General features: G+C 37.9%; 2 protein-coding genes across 2 annotated transcripts; both read left to right on the top strand.

Moving 5' to 3' along the window:
* The first annotated feature begins 268 nt into the window (after nt 1-268).
* Nucleotides 269-3,900, top strand: otc (ornithine transcarbamylase). The gene is made up of 10 exons (XM_066686881.1): nt 269-427; nt 575-713; nt 932-1,013; nt 1,221-1,308; nt 1,422-1,575; nt 1,661-1,783; nt 1,910-1,963; nt 2,084-2,233; nt 2,506-2,643; nt 2,778-3,900. Exons 1-10 carry the CDS (start codon nt 357-359, stop codon nt 2,820-2,822), a joined length of 1,044 nt encoding a protein of 347 aa, XP_066542978.1. The 5' UTR covers nt 269-356; the 3' UTR covers nt 2,823-3,900.
* Nucleotides 3,901-10,538: 6,638 nt separating this feature from the next.
* Nucleotides 10,539-11,791, top strand: mid1ip1a (MID1 interacting protein 1a). Its single transcript, XM_066641005.1, has one exon. It carries the CDS (start codon nt 10,648-10,650, stop codon nt 11,077-11,079), a length of 432 nt encoding a protein of 143 aa, XP_066497102.1. The 5' UTR covers nt 10,539-10,647; the 3' UTR covers nt 11,080-11,791.
* The last annotated feature ends 9,413 nt before the right edge of the window (nt 11,792-21,204 follow it).

A 21,204-nucleotide genomic window follows, 5' to 3' on the forward strand; every position in this document is an offset into this window, starting at 1 on the left:
TTAAATATACGTTTAGTTACTTCTGGTAACATTTACTTGACTAAAATACATTTTGAGGAGGATATGCAAGCAAGCAAATCATTCATGATGCTGTACAGCAAACCTCCTGTGACCCCACTTAAAATATGCCTATTACACCAACGTTTCTGAACATAATTTTAATTTATTTTCGCATTTTAGAAAAACAGTACGCGCCACGAAGACAAGATCACATTGGACAATTTCTGAGGAGGGCGGTTTCTCTGTAAAAATAGTGGGCGTGTTTTTCAATGAGCCACACTTCTGGATGACGACATTCCACGCGGAGATTATGTAAAGATTTTGCCAAAAACTATAGACTTACTAGCACCAGCACCATGTTCACGTTAAGGAATATGTTTCATCGTAGTTTTAAAGCTGCGCAGTATAAGCAAGTAAAGAATTTAAGGTAAGTCTTAGCAAAATACCTAAATTTGTCTGTTTTGCAGAGTGAAGAGCTGGGCTGCGACTTTTAGCTTTACTAGATAACATTACAGTTTAACATACAGGTCTATAATCCTCATACTAACGACAGACTTCGTTTATATGGCTCTAGGCTTGGAACACGATGTTTAGGGTCTCAGAATCTGAAGGGGCGCAGTTTTCTCACGCTGAAAGACTTCAACACAGACGAAATCTTACACATCCTGCGGGTCTCGGCGGACCTCAAACACAGAATCAAGTTCCAGGGAGAAGTACCAGGCTAATGTTCTAATAACTTGACAATAACATACGGATGTGTCTTTCATTCTGTCGTTGTTGGGACCATATATTCGCACACGTGAACATACTCTGGAAAACAAAATTCTGCACATTATATTACACAACTATTTGGCATAATGGTGGAAATCTGCTAAAATTTATGGCTCAATTCATATTTTTATTTTATTCTTTCTTAAATGCTTTTTTTTAGTATCTTCCCCTTCTTCAAGGCAAATCTATTGCTATGATATTTGAGAAGAAGAGCACAAGGACCAGACTGTCCACAGAAACAGGTGCAAAAAGTTCGTGAAAGTGCGCGTGCATGTGTGAGTTTGTATGTGTAGAAGTGAATGGGTCAGCATGCACGGTCACTGAGCAGACTGAATACTGAATGTATACTGACGCTATAAGTATTCAATCTCTCTCTCTCTCTCTCTCATATATATATATATATATATATATATATATATATATATATATATATATATATATATATATAGGGTTCTCTCTGCTAGGAGGCCATGCATGTTTCCTCGCCCCTCAGGATATTCACCTGGGAGTTAATGAGAGCACAAAAGACACAGCCAGGTCTGCATATGATACATGGTCTGAAACGTAGCTTTTTAAAATTGTCTTCTATACATTATTTGTTTATACACTGTGAAGTAGAGATTGGGTTGTTGTTGTTGTGTGTATTGCAGAGTATTCTCTGGTTTGGTTGACATTGTTTTAGCCAGAGTGTACAGTCACTCTACTCTGGAGACACTGGATAAAGAAGCCTCTATTCCCATCATCAATGGCCTGTCCGAACTTTACCACCCTGTTCAGATTTTGGCTGACCTGATGACACTAAATGTATTTACACACACACACACACACAATACAGGAGAACATATGCTAGTGTTGGTCTCTTCATTCTTCTCTCTGTCCTATTCTATAGGAACATTATGGCTCTTTGAAGGGCCTCACAGTGGCTTGGATAGGTGATGGCAACAATGTGCTCCACTCCCTCATGATGTCACTTCCCAAACTGGGTATCAATCTGAGAATAGCCACACCAAAGGTCTTCCCCATTTTTAAGTAAAATTTAGAATGTTTTTTTGATAAAAATATTAAAAGTATGTACTTACACATATAAGGAAGAAAAACGTCTATTTAAGTTTAACTACTTCTAAGCTTCTCTTCTTAGGGCTATGAACCAGATGCCACTGTCACTCAGGAGGCTCAGTGTCTCTTCAAGCAGGTTAGTGAATTTATCTCCAAGTAGGAATTGACTTAGTTAACACAGTTGTATGGACTACATTTCCAAAATTAATATAATTTTTGTTTGTTTGATAAATGTTGTATGGGTATGTATGGATAGTTTGGTACCAAGCTCCTATTGTCCTCTGAGCCATTGGAGGCAGCACGGGGCAGTAATGTTCTGGTGACTGATACATGGATCAGCATGGGCCAGGAAGAGGAGAAGCAGAAGAGGATTAAAGATTTCCAAGGTTACCATATCACGATGAAGGTAATACTTCTAATGTTCTGTTTTGTAGAACTGGAAAATCCATAAGTATGCATTCAGCATTTGCCGGCTGAATCATGTTGGGCAGGTTTAGACAGGCAAGTCAGTCAGTCAGTTTGGCTGAAAGAATATACTGGGGAGAAATTCATTGCACTGGACTGGTTCAGGTACAAATATTATGTTATTCTGTCTAACAATCTGTTTGGATGTCTTTCTTTCAATGGAACATTTCGTGGCTTTTTAAAGTATGTTCCTACTTCTTGATTGCTTCTCAGACAGGAAGTGTAGCTGCTCCAGATTGGACGTTCCTGCACTGTCTTCCCAGGAAATTAGAGGAAGTGGATGATGAAGTTTTCTACTCAACACGCTCTCTGGTGTTCACAGAAGCTGAGAACCGTAAATGGACCATTATGGTAAAATGAATTTGTGTGTGTGTGTGTGTGTGTGTGTATTGGAGGGTGGGCATAGTGGTACATAATTAAGTGTGCATATGCATACAAGATTATGAGTTTATGCACTACTGACTAATGCACTATTTTCTTTTTAGGGCCTATTGGTGTGTATCTTGACGGATTACTCTCTGAAATTGTAATATTTCTAAAGGTTACTGAACTACAAAATTAGTTCAAAGAAAAAGATTTTAAGTTAAATTTACTTAACGTTTAAATGTACTAGGAAATTTGATTGATTACAAATGTTAGGAAGTTTAATGTTTAAATATGCAAATCTAAAAATAAAAATTGTTCAAATAAACTTTTTTCAGTTTGTTTATGGATAAACTGAATGCACAGCTCTTAACTCCCAATTTAGCCAGCAGAGGGTGGCATACTCTGGGTTGAAAGACACCTTTTCCTACACCTACACCTGTAAATATGGAACCATTTGCTGATAACAAACTAAAAGTTCTGGAGTCCATGATTTCCATAAAGGATTTCATAGTTTGATTTGTCAGACCACAGGACAATTTTCCAGTTTTTCTTAGTCTTTCTTAAATGAACCCTGGGTTTTTTCTGGGATTTATATATCTTATTCTTTTTGCATGGTAGAGTTTTTGTGTGCTTTTTTGTATGCTGCGATAAGACGTCCACAGGCATTGATTCTGGGATGTGTTTCTGAGCCCCTACAGTGAATTCCATTACAGACTTTTGCACTGCCATCTGAGTGTGCAAAAATATTAATTTTAGTCCTTGTCTGTGACATACAGAGATTTCTTTGGATTCTCTAGTTTTTTAATAATATTATGCAGCACAGAGTATGAAATCACAAATTTCTTAGGTAATGTGCACTGAGAAGTGTTATTCTTGATATATGGCCCACAATAGTCCCACAAAAGTCAATATGTGGAATCTCCCCATGACTAATGTTTCTAGCATCACACCATTTTAAAAGTGCAACTGTTCACCATTACTTGTGTGAAATGTGTACAGCAAGTGGTTTTCTGAAACAAGTTTCCAGCATATGTGCATGCTCATGTCAGGCTACTCATCATATATCTGCTTTAGAGAATTTCAAAGAATGTAAAACTAGTGCAACATAACTACATGTTATTCTAAAATTTTAAATTTGATAAATGTAAGGAAAGGTTTCTATGGGCTGCTTGTCTAAAAAAATTTGACTGTTAGACCAAATTTGTACTTAAATGTAATGAATATATTCTCTGCTAAAATATGAAAAAGATCTTTTATTATTTAATTGTGTTGTTCAATAAATGCTAAAACTCACACCAATACATCAAAATATTTTAGTTTTGTTTTATTTGTATTAATTTACTGGTTGTATAATGAGTAGATTTTTTTTCACTTTTATAGACCTCGATTGACCCTTTCTGGATCCTGAAAGGATGCCCCAACTCCTCATCCTAGATGTGGGATGTAGGAAATAGAGATATTCTGTCCAACAGCTCTGCAGGAAAAGTGATGTGTGGTGTATTTAGTGATGAATTTATAAATCTGTATCTGTTTTTTGCGAAGTGAGGACCACGCCTGATGTAAGTAGGGCAAGGAAGGGGAACTCAGAAGTACTTGGGCTTGACTTCTGGGCACCTTCTGCTAGTGGAGAGTGAAGCCGGACCCACCCCCTTGCCTGGCAAATTCTTTGGTGAAAGAGTAGGGGTGGGCGTGGGGTGCGAATTTCGTCACGAGAAGGTGAGGAGAGAGGAGTGGTTTTTATAGGGTGTGTAATGGAGTCTGGGCGTGGTCCTTCTCCCAAAGTCATTTCATAACTCCATTAAAAAGACCTGTTGACATTCCTTCAGTGAACTGAAGATAAAATAATATTCAAATCCATCTTGAACTACTACATTAAAGTTATTATATCCCCAACATAAAACTTAAACATATAATGTCATTATTGTTTCAAGTGGGACAAAATGAGACAGACTATTGCTAGAAAACAATACAATAACACAGTGTTGAGGGAATGAAAGCTGCTTATCTTTAAGTATTGCTCTTCTGTTCCTTTTATCAAAACTTACCTCTAAGTTCACACAATGTATTTCATAATGGTCATTAATACCAGGGTTTTTATATACATTTTTCAAACATTTTAATAATTGTTATAAAATTAAATTAAATATAAACAATAATAATAATAACATTTAATGTATGTATAGGCTATAATGTTTTTATTTAAAAGTTTAAAACCTTATGTAAACATTATTTTATTTATGACACACACAGTACCCTAATTCTACGTTATCTTCCGTCATCGATGACGTAGTCACCAGGAACTAAGCTTCCAACTACACAACTTTGGTGGAACTACGGTTTTGAGAAACACCTGTGTCGTTTAACGATGGTTCGGACTATGCAAGTTACCAGCGTAGTTATCTACCTTGATAGTTCCCACAACTGTTTTGATAAACACTTGCATCGCAACTGCATCTTTCCAACTATGTAAGTTAGCAACTATGCTTTTGGCAGATGAACCCCTGGGTGACTGTCTGTAAGGAGTTAGGTGTGTTCTCCCTGTGTCTGTGTGGGTTTCCTCTGGGTGCTCCTGTTTCCTCCCAGTCACGTTGGTAGATGGTAACTCAAAATTGTCCTTAGGTGTGAGTGAATGTGGGAGTGTGTGTTGCCCTGTGAAGGACTGCTGCGAACGATTTTGTGAAGGACTGCTGCGAACGATTTCTCCAAATTTTGGAATTATCCCATGGAGGTCTGGATTTGGAATCATACTCAACATAAAAGCGGAAAATCAAATTACAGGCTGATTCAACTTCAGGGGAAATTCCTCAAGGCAAGTTAAAATGAGGCTCAGTAGTGCGTGTGGCACCCACGTGCCTGTATGACTTCCCTACAACGCTTGGGCATGCTCCTGATCAGGGTGGCGGATTTTCTCCTGAGGGATCTTGAGGGATGTCCTGGACAGTCTGTGGTGCAACGTGGATTGGATTCAGGTCTGGGAAATGGGTAGGCCAGTCCATAGCATCAATGCCTTCATCATGCAGAAACTGCTGACAAACTTCAGCCACTATAGGCCTATCAATGTCATGTGTCAGAAGGAACCCAGGGCCCACTGCACCAGCATATGGTCTAGCAATAGGTCTGAGGATCTCATCCCGGTACATAATGGCAGTCAGGATACCTCTGGCTAGCACATGGAGGGCTGTGCGGCCCTCCAAAGAAATGCCTCCCCACACCATTACTGTCCCACTGTCAAACCGGTCATGCTGGAGGATGTTGCAGGCAGCAGAATGTTCTCCAGACTCTGTCACTTCTGTCATGTGAGTGTGAACCTGCTCTCATACGTAAAGGGCACAGGGCACCAATGGTGAATCTGCCAATCTTAGTTTTCTCTGGCAAATGTCAATCGCACATTTTTTTGCACAAAGTTTGCACAGAAACATGGATATTAGTGGCCCGCTGAAGGTCATTTTGCAGGGCTCTGGCACTGTTTTTCCTGTTTCTCCTTGCACAAAGGAGGAGGTAGCAATACTGCTGCTGGGTTGTTGCCCTCCTCCACATCTCCTGGTGTACTGGCCTGTTTCCTGATATCTCCTGCATGCTCTGGACACTGTGCTGACAGACAGAGCAAACCTTCTTGCCACAGCTCGCATTGATGTTGCACTGACAAAATGTAAAAGTGACCAAAACATCAGCCAGAAAAGATGAGAACAGAGAAATGGTCTGTGGTCACCACCTGCAGAAGCACTCCTTTATAGGGTTTGTCTTGCTAATTGCCTCTCATTTCTATCTGTTGTCTGTTCCATTTGCACAACAACAGGCGAAATTGATTCACAATCAGTGTGGCATCCTAACTGGACAGGTTGATTTCACAGAAGTGTGATTGACCTGGAGTTTCAGTGTTGTTTATGTGTTCCCTCTATATTTTGAGCATATCTCAAAATTGAATTAAACAAGGGTATATGGATATATTGTATTTTTTAAACAATATTATGAAAGGGGTTGACCCCGGACAAGTGAATAGTGTAAAAAAGAAACACAGCATACCCTAAAGAATATTAGTGACATTACCTTGCAAAAGGAATATCATATATTAACATATTAATCAATCATATCATATATTTAAATTCCCAAGCTATAATCCAGTGATACCTTCTACTACATTCTTTAATAAGATTATGCACTGTCACATTGGTTTTTGAACTCATTTTGTGGAAGAGTTTTGAAGGGCCTTCCACATAACATAAAACATGGAGGATATTTATCTTCTTTCATTCATTATCTGTAAGCGCTTATCCAGTTCAGGGTCGCGGTGGGTCCAGAGCCTACCTGGAATTGTTGGGTGCAAGGCGGGAATACACCCTGAAGGGGCGCCAGTCCTTCACAGGGCAACACACACACATCTACGGACACTTCTGAATCGCCAATCCACCTACCAACGTGTTTTTTGGACTGTGGGAGGAAACCCACACGGACACGAGAAGAACACACCAAACTACTCACAGACGGAGGGAATTTCACATCAAACGTATTGACACATCAAACTTATTGTCTATTTCACAAGAAAAACAATGGGGTGCTTGGTTTTAACATAACTTTATTCTTTCATGAGTTATTTACAAGTTTCTGACCACTTATAAAATGTGTTCAAAGTGCTGCCCATTGTGTTGGATTGTCAGTGCAACCCTCTTTTCCCACTCTTCACACACTGATAGCAACACCACAGGAGAAATGCTAGCACAGGCTTCCAGTATCCATAGTTTACATACACATTTGAATTAGTTTACAATAACATGTAACCTGTGGTAACATATTTAGTTTTCATATATCCTGTGCAAATTATTGACATCATTGAATTTTGTATCTTGGTTAAAAGTTTGTGAACCATTTGTTAGCATTTTTGGCAGTAATAATGGCTTATTTAATTTTTGTGATGTTGTTAAACAATTGATAAATGTTTTACATTATGACTTGATTGTGACTTTAGCAAGTGATAAATGGAAACCATACCCCCACCCCACATCAATAGCTTAAAGGTGAAACTGGGAGTATCATCAGACAAATTTGATGGAGAAGGAGAGAGAGAGAGAAAGAGAGACTGTTGGTTTCTTCCTCCAGCTTCTAGAGAGTTTTTCCTTGCTCACACTGGGTTATTAGTTTTATTTTAAATTTTTTGAAGTGTGTAAAGCTGTTTGCAACAACATCATGTTGTAAAATAACACTAGACAAATTTGACGTGAGAGAGAAAGAGAAACAGAGCGAGAGAGAGAGAGAGCAGGAAGCAGAAAGCAAGAATCAGAAAGATAGGGCATGGTACAAAAATTATAAAGCAAGAACGGGTAGTAGAGCAGGTGTTTGAATTATCATTATTTAATTCTAGAAGCATCCATTCATTTATATATTGTCTGTAACCAATTATCCAGGTCGGAGTCTTTCAGAACTGAGAGCCTACCTGAAATCAATGGACACAAAGCAGGAACACACCCTAAATGCGGCACCAGTCCAACACAGGTTACACCCACATTTTCACTCAAAACTCACAGCTATGGACACTTTTTGCATGGCCAATATACGTACCCTGAGGAAACACATGCAGACAAGGTGGAAAACACCAAACTCCTTACAGTCAGCCAAGGCAGGGCTTCAACCCCAAACCCCAGGACTTGTGCATAGTGCTGCTCTCAGAAGCATTCAGGATCTTAAATTTATCTTTTTAAAAAATCTTATATATTTTCCTACTCAACTTCAACACAGAATATATAAACAATAAAACTATAATGTATACAATCAAAATGTCTAAAATTGTGCTGAAGCTCTCACCATAGATTGTCTGCTTATATACAAAATACATATAAGCTCATGTTTTTAGCATGGGCTAAAAACTAATGCTAAAATGACTTTGGTGTATAGGCAATGATTAGAAGCACCATATAGACATATACAATCAACTATAGTATTTAGGAGGGATGTTGAACAAATAAATAAATAACAAAAAGTGCAAATAAACAAATAATTTTATTCATTCTCATATGTGATTTTAATTATTAATAAGTTAATCTGTATTAAGGCTCTGTTTACGGTTGCTATTATAAATTTAGGCAATACACACACATACAAATTCTATCATCATTTTATGAAGCACAAAGAGCTACAATGTTATAGTGATTAGCTAATTTTGCCACATATGAGAGTAAAGAAACAAAAAGGTTACTCCAGTTCGCATTACTCTATTGCATGTGATTGGAAGAAAATAGATTTAGCCCCAACTCTGTTTGTAGACTCTGATTGGTCAGAGCAGTCAGTGGTGCCACAAGTCAATGTATGAATATTCATGAGCTGCTCACACATCTCTCAGACGCGCCCTTACAGCTCATCCATTTGGCATGTCAGTAATAATAATATAAATAATAATTTTAAAAATAATAATAAAGCACAAAATCATAAATGGCAAAGTTTCTATTATATCTGCTGGAGTTCAAATAAGAAAAAATACAAATTCTTGATTCATGAGTATAAGTGCAATGAATAGAAGTGCACTGGATATAAATTCAAAGTTGACTGCACAATAACAAAAATATTTTTTCTAAGGTGTGAATATGTACATTTTAATGACAAGTTATAATAAGACTACAATAAGGCAGCTAGAAAATATCTGCTAGACCAAGTGCATTAGACGTAATGCTAAACTATGCAATCATAGTTTCAGTAAACCCTGGCTTTCTGTAACTGTGCCTGGAATCTGGTTGGACAAACTGGACAGACAGGTTTCGTATTCACACACAAACCATGAACCCAGGTTGAGTTTCTATTTTTTCCACAACTGTGTTTCAACTGTTTCTTCTTATTGTCTATGATACTGACTGATCATTGGTTTAATGGGTGACCATATTTTGCAGGAGTGGTAGGTGACAAAGGTGTGGTATTTGTTGTCAGTCAAATGCCAATATGACAAAACAATATGAAAAAAAAATTGTATTCTATATATTGTTATTGATTTTTATTACACTCGTTAAAAATGTCATACATAACATGGAAATATATAAAAGAAAGTAATAAAGTCAATACATTGCATGGGCTATTTGCACAGCTTTACTTGCATATTTTATATGTACATTTTTAACATATTTTTTATAAAGATGTTTGAAAAATATTTACTGGCCTGAATCTCACAACATATTGTTTCTGTATGTTCTTTATTGCACTTTGGCATGCAACTGTTATTTGTTCATTTATTTTTGAATATTATTTTGGCAGGCCAGTTCAAATATCCAAATGAGTTTATTTTGAATGTTGGACATAACACTGATGCTGTGTCCAAAATGGCTCCCTATTCACTATTCTCCATATTAGTCACTACAGTACACACTACAGTACAGAACTGAATTCAGGAGGGTAGTGAACGATTTCAAACACAAACTCATGCAGGTTTTTACCAAATAACGGAATGCATTATGGGTATCTGCTATCCACTAGTGTCAGCTAGTGTACATGGGTTGTACACTAACTTTTGCAGTGCATTGTGGGATTGTTTGAGTGCACTGAAATTTCTGCACTAAGTTTTTGGACACTCATACAAAATGGTGGAACCTAAAATTAGTGCAGTATATAGTGAACAGGGTGCCGTTTCTGACACGCAGTGAGAGGTTTGCCAAAATGATAATCACTGAAGTACATATAATTGTAGAACATCGTGTACAATCCAGAGAGGATTAATTAATCTGTTGGAATGTACTTTAACCAGTAGTTTGATCGGAAATGCTATGCATACCAAGTGTTTAAGAAACCATACCAACCAGAAAGCTGAGCTTGTAAATGTGATCTCGCCAATCCTAGTACAGGGGGCGGGGCTTGTTTGGAATATGGGCGGAGAAAACATGTTCAGTAATAAAAGGTTTGAGAAGGAGGGGAGGTCAGACGAAGCAAAGCTGAAAGCATCAGAAGAGCGACTAAATTGTCAGCACCATCAAAAACTTCTTTAACATTTCAGTTTTTGGTTAAACGTCTCCTGTCACAATGATGCAGATGCCCGAGCTGCTCTACTGCCAGAAGAACTCTCTGTTCACTGCCATGAACCGCTTCATCGGCGCAGTGAACAACATGGATGAGACGGTGATGGTACCGAGTCTGCTACGCGACGTGCCACTGGAGCAGTGCGACGCGGAGACGGATATGTTCTCCTGCTACACCCAGCTCAAATCTATCCGCAACGAGATCGAGTGGGGCGTGCTGCGAGATGAACAGCGGCGCAAAGACAAACCCGCCAACGGCACGGCTGTCACCGCTTCTCACACAGAGCCCGAGAGTGAGGACGGCTCTGACCTGGAGCAGCTGCTTCAGTTCCACTTGAACGGACTTCACGGCGTACTGAGCAAACTCACCAAACAGGCCAACAACCTCACTAACCGATACAAACAGGAGATCGGCATCGCCGGCTGGGGCCAGTGAGATGACGCACGCATGCGCAGAAAAGATCTACAAAACAAACGACATTCTTTCAGCGAATGCTTTAAGACAAAAAGGTTTATGTCAGCTGTACGAAGAGCAAACATTTTTACCTGCGTATTCTGTTCAGCAAATGTAGTCATGACTTAAAAGAGACTGAATCAGCAAAACGTTTGGTGAACTGGAAAAAGAGAGATTGTTTGAACTGAATATAATTTCAACTGGCGCTAACTTTGGTACTGAAAACTTGACATGCCTCCATGTATCTTACTGTGTGTGTGTATGTTACATATACACACGTAACATATATATAAAATATTATTTTTCCGTTCTTGTTTAGAACATAGCTCAGATGATGTACAGCTACACTGTATTTGAGAGCTACACTGTATTTTAAGTTTACCTTGCTAATACAGAGAGAGGGGGTGATCTGGCTTTGTGATCCAAGCACTCTCTGATATACACTTTCAGGTGTACCAATGTCTTTGAGTGTTTAATATATTTATTTGCTTGTTGTTCATGTGAAAATGGTTAGTTTGAATTGTGATCCTCTCTACCAGTGACCTGATACTACATATGAATCAATGAAATGGAATGCTCTGACATGTTCACAATATACAAAAACTATGAAGAGCTTCTTGAGATTCTTTTGTTGTAAATGATGCCAGTATTTCCTGTAAGAATTATTGTAATTACTTTTATATGGGAAATGATTTAATACTAAAATAAACATTTTCTAAATAAAATATGTGCACTTCATGATTTCCCTATTCAAAAAGTTAAGAGAACCAAGTGTTAATAACTTGACTTAATAGCATTATTTTTTTAAATTATGACATTTCGTAAACACTAGTCTAAATGATAAAATTCTTAACACAAACATCAAATATTCATGTAAAACAAAAACATATTTATAAAGACACTTTAAACTAAAGAAACCATTGTTGAAGCAGCAAATTCATGACCTGTAACCAAGGGTGTCTGCTAGACAATTCCCAGGAATGTAGCATGCAATGTGAATTTCAAGCATGTTAGAATTTATGTGCCTTATGATTACATACATACATACATACATTTCCTTTTCCGCTTCTCCATTTCAGGGTCGCGGTTGCCTTATGATTATTTTATTTGTCTTACAGCCAAAAGGGGCATGGAAATTAAAATTGCCCCTGATCCACTGCAATCTGTTATATATTGCTATAACACATATAACTGGCTCATTTATTTTAAATGTGACCAGGTCTTGTCAAATAATCTAATAGAGCATTCATGTCACATACTGAGAACAGGACTAGAACAAAAGCAAAAACCACTGAAAAGTACAAACCGGATTCCAAAAAAGTTGAGACACTAAACAAACTGAATAAAAACTGAATGCAATGATGTGGAGATGGCAAATGTCAATATTTTATTCAAAACATAGATGACAGATGAAAAGATTAATCTGAGTAAATTTAACATTTTAACGAACAGCTGGAAGACCAATTAACACTAATTAGGTCAATTGACAACATAATTGAGTATAAAAAGAGCTTCTCAGAGTGTCAGTGTCTCTCTGAAGCCAAGATGGTAAGAGGATCACCAATTCCACCATTGTTGCGCAGAAAGATAGTGCAGCAATACCAGAATGGTGTTACCCAGCATAAAATAGCAAAGACTTTTAAGTTATCATCATCAACCCTGCATAACATCATCAAAAGATTTAGAGAATCTGGAACAATTGCTGTGCGTAAGGGTCAAGGCCGTAAAACTCTACTGGATGCTCATGATCTCCGGGCCCTTAAACGTCACTACACCTCAAACAGGAATGCCACTGTCAAAGAAATAAAACAATGGGCTCAGGAATACTTCCAGAAAACAGTGTCAGTGAACACAATCCACCGTGCCATCCGCCGTTGCCAGCTAAAACTCTACAGTGCAAAGAGGAAGCCATTTCTAAGCAAGCTCCACAAGCTCAGACGTTTGCACTGGGCCAGGGGTCTTTTAAAATGGAGTGTGGCAAAATGGTAGACTGTTCTGTGGTCAGATGAGTCTTGATTTGAAGTTCTTTATGGAACACTGGGATGCCATGTCATCCGGACCAGAGAGGACAAGGATAACCCAAGTTGCTCCGTTCAGAAGCCTGCATCACTGATGGTATGGGGTTGCATGAATGCTTGTGGCATGGGCAGCCTGCATGTCTGGAAAGGCACCATTAATGCAGAGAACTATGTTCAGGTTCTAGAACAAAATTTGCTCCCATCTAGACATCTCTTTCAGGGAAGACCCTGCATTTTTCAACACGATAATGCTAGACCACATTCTGCAGCAATCACAACATCATGGCTACGTAGGAGAAGGATCCCAGTACTGAAATGGCCAGCCTGCAGTCCAGATCTTTCACCTATAGAGAACATTTGGCGCATCATAAAGAGGAAGGTGCGACAAAGAAGACCCAAGACGATTGAGCACTTAGAGGCCTGTATTAGACATGAATGGGAGAGCATTCCTATTTCTAAACATGAGAAACTGGTCTCCTCTGTCCCCAGACGTCTGTTGAGTGTTGTAAGAAGGGGGGGATGCCACACAGTGGTAAAAAATGACCTTGTCCCAACTTTTTTAGGATTTGTTGATGCCATGAAATTTTGAAACAACATATTTTTGCCTTAAAATGAGACATTCTCTCAGTTTAAACTTTTGATCTGTAATTTGTGTTCTATTCTTTATAAAATATTAGATGTTGGCACCTCCACATTATTGCATTCAGTTTTTATTCGCAATTTGTTCACAACTTTTTTGGAATCCGGTTTGTATTACCTTTCTGGGGTGTGTTTCCCGATAACTACTGATCTTAGTGATTTAAGAATAACTTTAAGAGTGACCTAACCTTAATTGCGCCATTTTTGTGACTGCTTCCCAAAAGCCTTCCTAGTTTCCAAACTTATGAAGAACTTTTAAGTAGCTGTTTGTTGACTCCGCCCCACGCCAGTGCGCAGCCAGTTGAAAACCTAACCACCAATTTACATACATTTTTTCATTATGACACAAAAGTATCATTATATAAATAATTATAAAATCTAATATTTTAAAAATAAATGAAAACATTTGACATGAAATTGCTGTCTATTGTATGTGAAGCCTATATATAGGCACACAACTTGCCATACCTCAGTCAGGAAGCATGGCAAACCGACCACGCAAACGGATGATTGAAGAAACAGAAAAAAAACAAAACATACTATTTTCCAAAGCTTGGGGAAGTTCTACAAATAAAGAGAAAAAGCAGAAATGAGAGGAGATTGCCTCTCATAAGTGTTTGTAGTACAACAAAGAGATCTGCCACTGACATCAGAAAAACGGCATGCTTTTTCTAGTCAAGCTAAAAGAAAGGGAGCAGAACTCAGAAAAGAGAGGACTAAGACTGGTGGGGGTCAGTTATCTACACCAGCCCTTACTCCAGAAGAGGAAGAAGCCTTGGGAATACTAGGCCCAACAGTACCTGAAGGGATCTCTGTTGTGGGGTAGATGTATGTTTAACAGGTTAAGTAAGCCATAAGATAAAATAAGTACTGAGTGAACAAAGTGCATGATACTAGAAATAAATTTACTTGGTACTTTACTTTACTTGGTATTTTACAATTCATTTAATCAGTTCCTCATTAGTCAGCTATGTACATATAATGCTTCAGTACATATCGGCTAAACAGTGTAAAATATCTCATAATTATGTGATAATGGTTATTGTGGTAAATAACGTCCTGAACATAATGAGTACAAAGTACCATGAAACTCTGCTAGTGCCTGAAATGAAAGCAGCTGACCATGTCCTTCTCTGAATGTGCACTTTAAATAATTTTAAAGGCTCTATAATTACATTCAGAACTACAGTGAATTCAAAATAGTAGCTGGATTCCTTATTTATAAAAAAATGACAGTAATAGTCACTTGCATAAACTGTCATACTTTTAATCCAATTTTGTAATATATAAATATGCTGAGAAGTATAAATGGATTCTGAACATAGTTATGTGCCTTATTTGTAAAGTTTCTCTAAAATATACCAAATAATAAACACATATTTCTACTATCATGCCCTTTGCTTACTCTGTACTTACATTTGCTTACACCTTACTTAACAGGTCAAGTGGGGTCTCAATAAATTATTTGGAAAAACATGACTTGCATGCAATAAATGCCTTGGAGTCTACTTAATTTTTTTTAAGTAAAACCACATTTAAACGGCGAACTACATGAAGTGAAAATGCCTGTCCTCATGGACATCTTCTCAAATGATGTCTCTGATTTAGGAACAATATTCTTTGTACTGCCGCCATGGTCATCACATATGCATCATTGTCAGCCTTCCTTATGTAATTCATATGTGTATATCAATAAATTATACATTGTACTTTGAGTAATTTCAATTGTTTGTTTTACGTGAATACACTGTTCAGCCCAGAAATAAAAACAAATAATATGTACATTTACGTGCATGACTGAACTTGAATCTTCATAGTGGTAGGTGGTAACACTTCCCACTACACCATGATAAAAGCAAATAACTGTATATACCTGAAGTATACTGACTACCTCATCAAGCTGTTGGATTTTAATTTTAATTTTGGTGATGTAATTTACGTGATGCGTTAACACTTTCAAATGTAAAATGTTGAAATCTTCATGAATTCATGTTTGTATGTATATGTGTGTGCTGCTGCTGTGCATAAAACAAAGGGCCAATGTGTTTTTAAAAGGATGATTAACAGACTCTTTCATTTTAAAGAGAGAACTGCACATGAACTTCAAGTTAAGAAGAACTTAGTGAGTTACGAGTGGGTCAGACTACTCTTATATTTACGAACAAGTTTAAGTACACTACCTTAGTTACAAATGCTTTCGGGAAACATTCTTAATTTTAAGAATGTTCTTACGTATGAGGTTACGAAGTTTTGGGAAATGCACCCTTATATAAAATCCTTATGTTATCCTTAAGTGTAATCCTTAAGTTATGGAAAACACATTCTTAATAAACACAATATACAAATAGTACAATTTAGGTAACAGAAACTCAACAGACTGTGAACAAAGTTCAGAAAAAGCACAGACAACTGTTAGAAACCAGAGATCTAGAATTTTTTCAGATGCAATTTCATTAGTAGCATCAGTGGACTGTACAGGAAAAGCAATGTGACACAAGCAGGTGGCTGCATGGCAGGTGAACGGTGAACACCCCAAATCTTTAGGCTTGTGCTGGAATGGTAAAGCCTGATCTGAACAGCAAACAAACAGGGACACTCAGTCAGGAATATCCTGTGCTGGAATCTGGTTGGACAGGATTATGGTTGGACATAACTCATTCAACATGTCAGTACTTATTTATAGAGATGTTGTTGTAACAGGCAAACTTAAAAGAGAGAGTCAGAGAACAAGAACCAATAGGAGGGCTTCCTTAGATATCTGTGCCCCTCCACTGTCAGCAGAATGACAGAAGAATAACAGAAGAATTCATTTACTAAAATCCTCTCTATATATTTTTGTCAAATTTATACAATGACAACACAAATTATTATAATCTTGGCTAAATAAATTTGTATTAACCTGACTTGAAAATCTACAAATCATATTTACAAACCCTAAATTTTCCTAAATTGGATATATTGGGTAAATCATATGAAAAAACTGAGGTTTATCGTCTGTTTTTGCACAAATAAGGAATTTTGAACAGTCAGATTTCATTATGAGTAAAAAACTGTTAAATAGCCTCTCAGTTCAGAACTTGAGCATAATTATTTCCTGTTTGAACCACTGCACTTATATAGATTAAATTGTCTTATTTGCCTGCTTGTGCCTTTTGCAGCCTCATCAGTAGATTTTCATGAAAAGTTCTGAATAAAATGTCAGTGTTCAAGACAGTTTAAGATTTTTTTCTGTAATATTTCTGTAAAAAACAAAAAAACAAACCAAAAAACATAAACTTTTTAACATGCCCGCAAATGATAGATTATTGACTTCTGCAAATATTTCTAAAAAAGCATTCTCCAAAACCAAATTCCCAAATCATACATAGCACAACTATAAACATATATGAAATACTTATTTTTCATCCAATTTGTGAATTTGTGACTATAAACACGGATGTTTATATTTACTACAATGATAAAGAGTTAATATCAAAGCTTCAGAACTCAGTATTTAAAATTTTTAATAGACCTTTTATTTTTAAGTTACGTGCCCCCTGAAAAGCAAAAAAACTTAATTTCATTTCAATGTGTGATTATGAGCCTATAGTTTTGAATCCATGGTTCAGCCAAAAATTATGAACTTGTGAACTTTTTAAAATAGTCTAGAGCTCACCATTTGAAAAATGTATTAATTTTATATGAAGCTATGTTTAATGTACAGGTGAAGAATCAAATTGAACAGGTGAAATTACTTTGCATCCACATACATATAACAACATATTCAAGCTCACTACCCAAAGTAAAAAAAAAAAAGAAAGAACATGGCTGTAAAAAAAAACAAAACAAACATTCAATCATTGTCCATAACTGCTTATCCACTTCAGGGTTTCGGTGGGTCTGGAGCCTACCTGGAAGTCCTTTACAGGGCAACAGACACACACACACCCCCTATGGACAATTTTTCAGAGTTGCCAATCCACCTACCGTTGGACGAAATCGGAGCACCCAGAGGAAACCCACACGGACACGGGGAGAACACACCAACTTCTCACAGACAGTCACCCAGAGCAGAAATCGAACCCACAACCTCTAGGCCCCTGGAACTGTGTGACTGCAACGCTACCTGCTGCGCCACCGTGCTGCCCCCCGAGTGGGACTTGAACCACAAATAGAACACATTTTTTAAAGTATTAGCATAGATCACGATCAATCTGATGGCAACTGGCTAAGTAGTGTCCGACTGACTGCAGTTGAAAACCATCTAATGGTTCCTCCCACTTTTGCGCTGGACTGCATTGTATTCTTGGGCAGCATTACAACAAACTGCCAGCATGAAAGGTGTTTGCTGGCCTGTGGAGCACCTGAATCTTGCTATAGACCAAGCCCCAAATACTGTTTTCACTTGCTCCTTTCAGAACTGTCTGTAGTGTAATATGGTCTATAGCTATTACAATGCTGATTTGTTTGAATGTATGCCAAAAGAAAATGTATTTATATTACTATTATTTAATCTCTAGATCAGCTCTGAAACTAGCCAGAGATGTTACAAGGACTAAAATACTAATAACTTTTGTAAACCATGTAAACATCAGTGCCAGTGATAGTGACAGAATGAAACTGTGCTTATTTGCTTTTCTGAAGTCCCCAGGTGTAGTGCTTTAGAATTTTGAATCGATTAGCTGAATCTGGAATGCACTGTGCTGTGTAGTACAGTATGATGAACGTGGTTTCATTTCTCTTATAAGAAAGTTGACTTTGTGGGACCCACAACCCACTTACATTTAGAACAGAGTGTCATAAAAACAAACACTACCAGCCACTACAGGCCCTGTATATGACACAAGGTCACCAGGGGGCAAGAAAATAATTCAGTGTTAGCCAGAGGCACAGAGACTCACTTAATCATAAACCTTAATTCCCTTTTTTTCGCACACACTCAACGATTCTTAAAACTACAGAATCAAACTTTCCTTAATTCCCACGGATGAATTGATTTGACCTCCAAATGTAATCAACTTGCTCTAAACTACCCTGAAACAATCTCTTATGTGAGAGACTCATGTAATAAGATTGTGTAAGCAATATTGTTTGATAATAATTGCAAAAGCATGATTCAGAAATCTTGGATATTCATTCAGCAAGAAGATTCCAGGATTCAATCTCATAAAGTTTGGTTTGTCAAATGTTGTAAATTATATGTGATGTCACTACTTAAGGGAGGTTCTAGTCTAAAGGAATATCCAATCAGAATTAGAACAAGGCATAAGATGCTCCAACCCTCAATCCCTGAGGACCAATCAGGCCTTCAAGGTGTGGGTCCTGAGGGCTGGTTTTAAACCATTGGCACTGAAGCATTAGAAAAGTCTTTGCCAGTTGGTCATGCAGTCTCAGCAGTTTTTCATGCAGTCTTTGAAGTTTCTTTACCGTCAGTCAAGTCAGTTTTTAGTTTGAAATGAAGTACAGTTCTGAAGTGCAGCAAGAATGGGAGCATAGGTGCAGTTATTCAGAGAACCCAGAACAGAGAAAGAAGAAAAGAGAGGTGTGATAAAGGAGTGAAAGGGAGAAACAAATGCCACCAAGGGTGAATCTGCTTCTATTCAGGAAGTTCAGATAAGAAAGCCATTGCCTCAAGGCAACAGACATTTATAAAATTTATATTAGCAATATTAGAAAGCTATAGTTTAAATCCAGCAAAGTTTGATGCCACTGCCAAAGCATGAAACAGACCTCAGACCACTGAACCCTGAAAATGGTGGAACAAGAGCTTCAGGACCAAGCCAGCCGCCCAGGGATACGTGCCAGTGTTTCGTCCAAGGAAGCAAATCCTGCAATGGAGAAGGCCACTTGTACCCACAGAATGATCCCCTGAACAAAGGCCCAGGAGAGACGTGCATGGACACGGCTTGCTCAAGGATGGAGCCCCCTTCTCCCTCAGAATTGTCTCCTGCTAAGGCTGTGTCTCTAAGCAAAACCCAGGGAACGAAGAAGAATGGCTGCTGCTGCAATGCAACAAGGCCCACATCTACGAAAAGCTCCTAAAAGCGTCTTTGAAGTCCTCTGCTCGCACCATCTCCATTCATCTCCAGGGACGAAGGTCATGGTTCATTTAATTTCATGTCTCAGAGGTTGGTGCCGAATGCTTTGCTGGGATCAACTATAGCCTTTTTAGAATTTAGGGTAGTTATTGTAGAGAAATTCCCTCATATATTTATCTCCCTCCACCCTCATGTATTGTTGTAGCCATTTTATTATATGTATGCATAATCAATATTCATTATTTGATATGGTGGCACGGTGGCGCAGCAGGTAGTGTCGCAGTCACACAGCTCCAGGGGCCTGGAGGTTGTGGGTTTGATTCCCGCTCCGGGTGACTGTCTGTGAGGAGTTTGGTGTGTTCTCCCTGTGTCCATGTGGGTTTCCTCCGGGTGCTCCGGTTTCCTCCCACAGTCCAAAAACATTGGTAGGTGGACTGGCGACTCAAAGTGTCTGTAGGTGTGAGAGAATGTGTGTCTGTGTTGCCCTGTGTAGGACTGGCGCCCCCTCCAGGGTGTATTCCTGCCTTGCAACCAATGATTCCAGGTAGGCTCTGGACCCACCACGACCCTGAACTGGATAAGTGGTTACAGATAATGAATGAATTAATTATTTGATATTACACTTAATAAACCAGCTCTGTGATAAATTATCTATTTGTGTGTGCACCTATTTTTGTACAGAATCCTCAGTTTCTGGTTTGATTCAATTTTGGAGCCAAAAACCCTTCATCGGCTCAATAAGCATAATAATTAATAATAATTGGTTATAGCTAATTCAGCTATGTTATATGTAATGTTGCCCAACATGATGGCTTCATTGTCCAAGCTGAAATTGGACAGGTAAAAAAGCTACATATTATTTTAATGGCACTCAAATGAGGGGCTTGACACTACATATTATTTAATGGCTCCCAACTGTGGGGCTCAAAAAATTATTAAATAATTAATTATTAATTAAATAATAATTTATTATAACTGAATCCCCTATGACTGCATGGGTTTAATTTAATTTTCTACATCAATTTGAAAGTGAATTAATTTAAACAGAATAACTTTTACATACTTTTACATAAGTCATGGCTAATTTATTTGTATAGCATTTTTACAGCCTGATGGTGTCACAAAGAAGCTTTACAGAAATTGAGAATTAAAACAAAAATTTAATTAATATCTTCAGGTGCACAAGCAGCAACGGCGACAGTGGCAAGGAAAAATCTCCCTCGAAGCTGGAAGAAGCCAAGACTCACAAGGGGGAAGCCATCCTCCTCTGGTCAAACAAATGATAAACAATAGAGATTTATGTTTCAACTGCAATTAGAAGCACCCCTTGGAGTCTGTATACACTGTGGAGATATTTAGTAAATGCCTGTGCTGAATCAGTCCCAAATCTCCAGAAGCTGCTGCATTTGAACGTTCATTCATTCATTTTCTGG

Source organism: Hoplias malabaricus, chromosome 12, assembly GCF_029633855.1.
Source record: "Hoplias malabaricus isolate fHopMal1 chromosome 12, fHopMal1.hap1, whole genome shotgun sequence".
NCBI classification, from domain to species: Eukaryota; Metazoa; Chordata; class Actinopteri; order Characiformes; family Erythrinidae; genus Hoplias; species Hoplias malabaricus.

Bases quoted from the DNA above. Each gene is read 5' to 3' on its own strand.
- otc (XM_066686881.1), top strand. From the start codon at position 357: ATGTTCACGTTAAGGAATATGTTTCATCGTAGTTTTAAAGCTGCGCAG. The intron at 1,784-1,909 runs GTCTTCCCCATT...TTCTCTTCTTAG, and splicing joins TGAGAATAGCCACACCAAAG to GGCTATGAACCAGATGCCAC. The intron at 2,234-2,505 runs GTAATACTTCTA...ATTGCTTCTCAG, and splicing joins GTTACCATATCACGATGAAG to ACAGGAAGTGTAGCTGCTCC.
- mid1ip1a (XM_066641005.1), top strand. From the start codon at position 10,648: ATGATGCAGATGCCCGAGCTGCTCTACTGCCAGAAGAACTCTCTGTTC.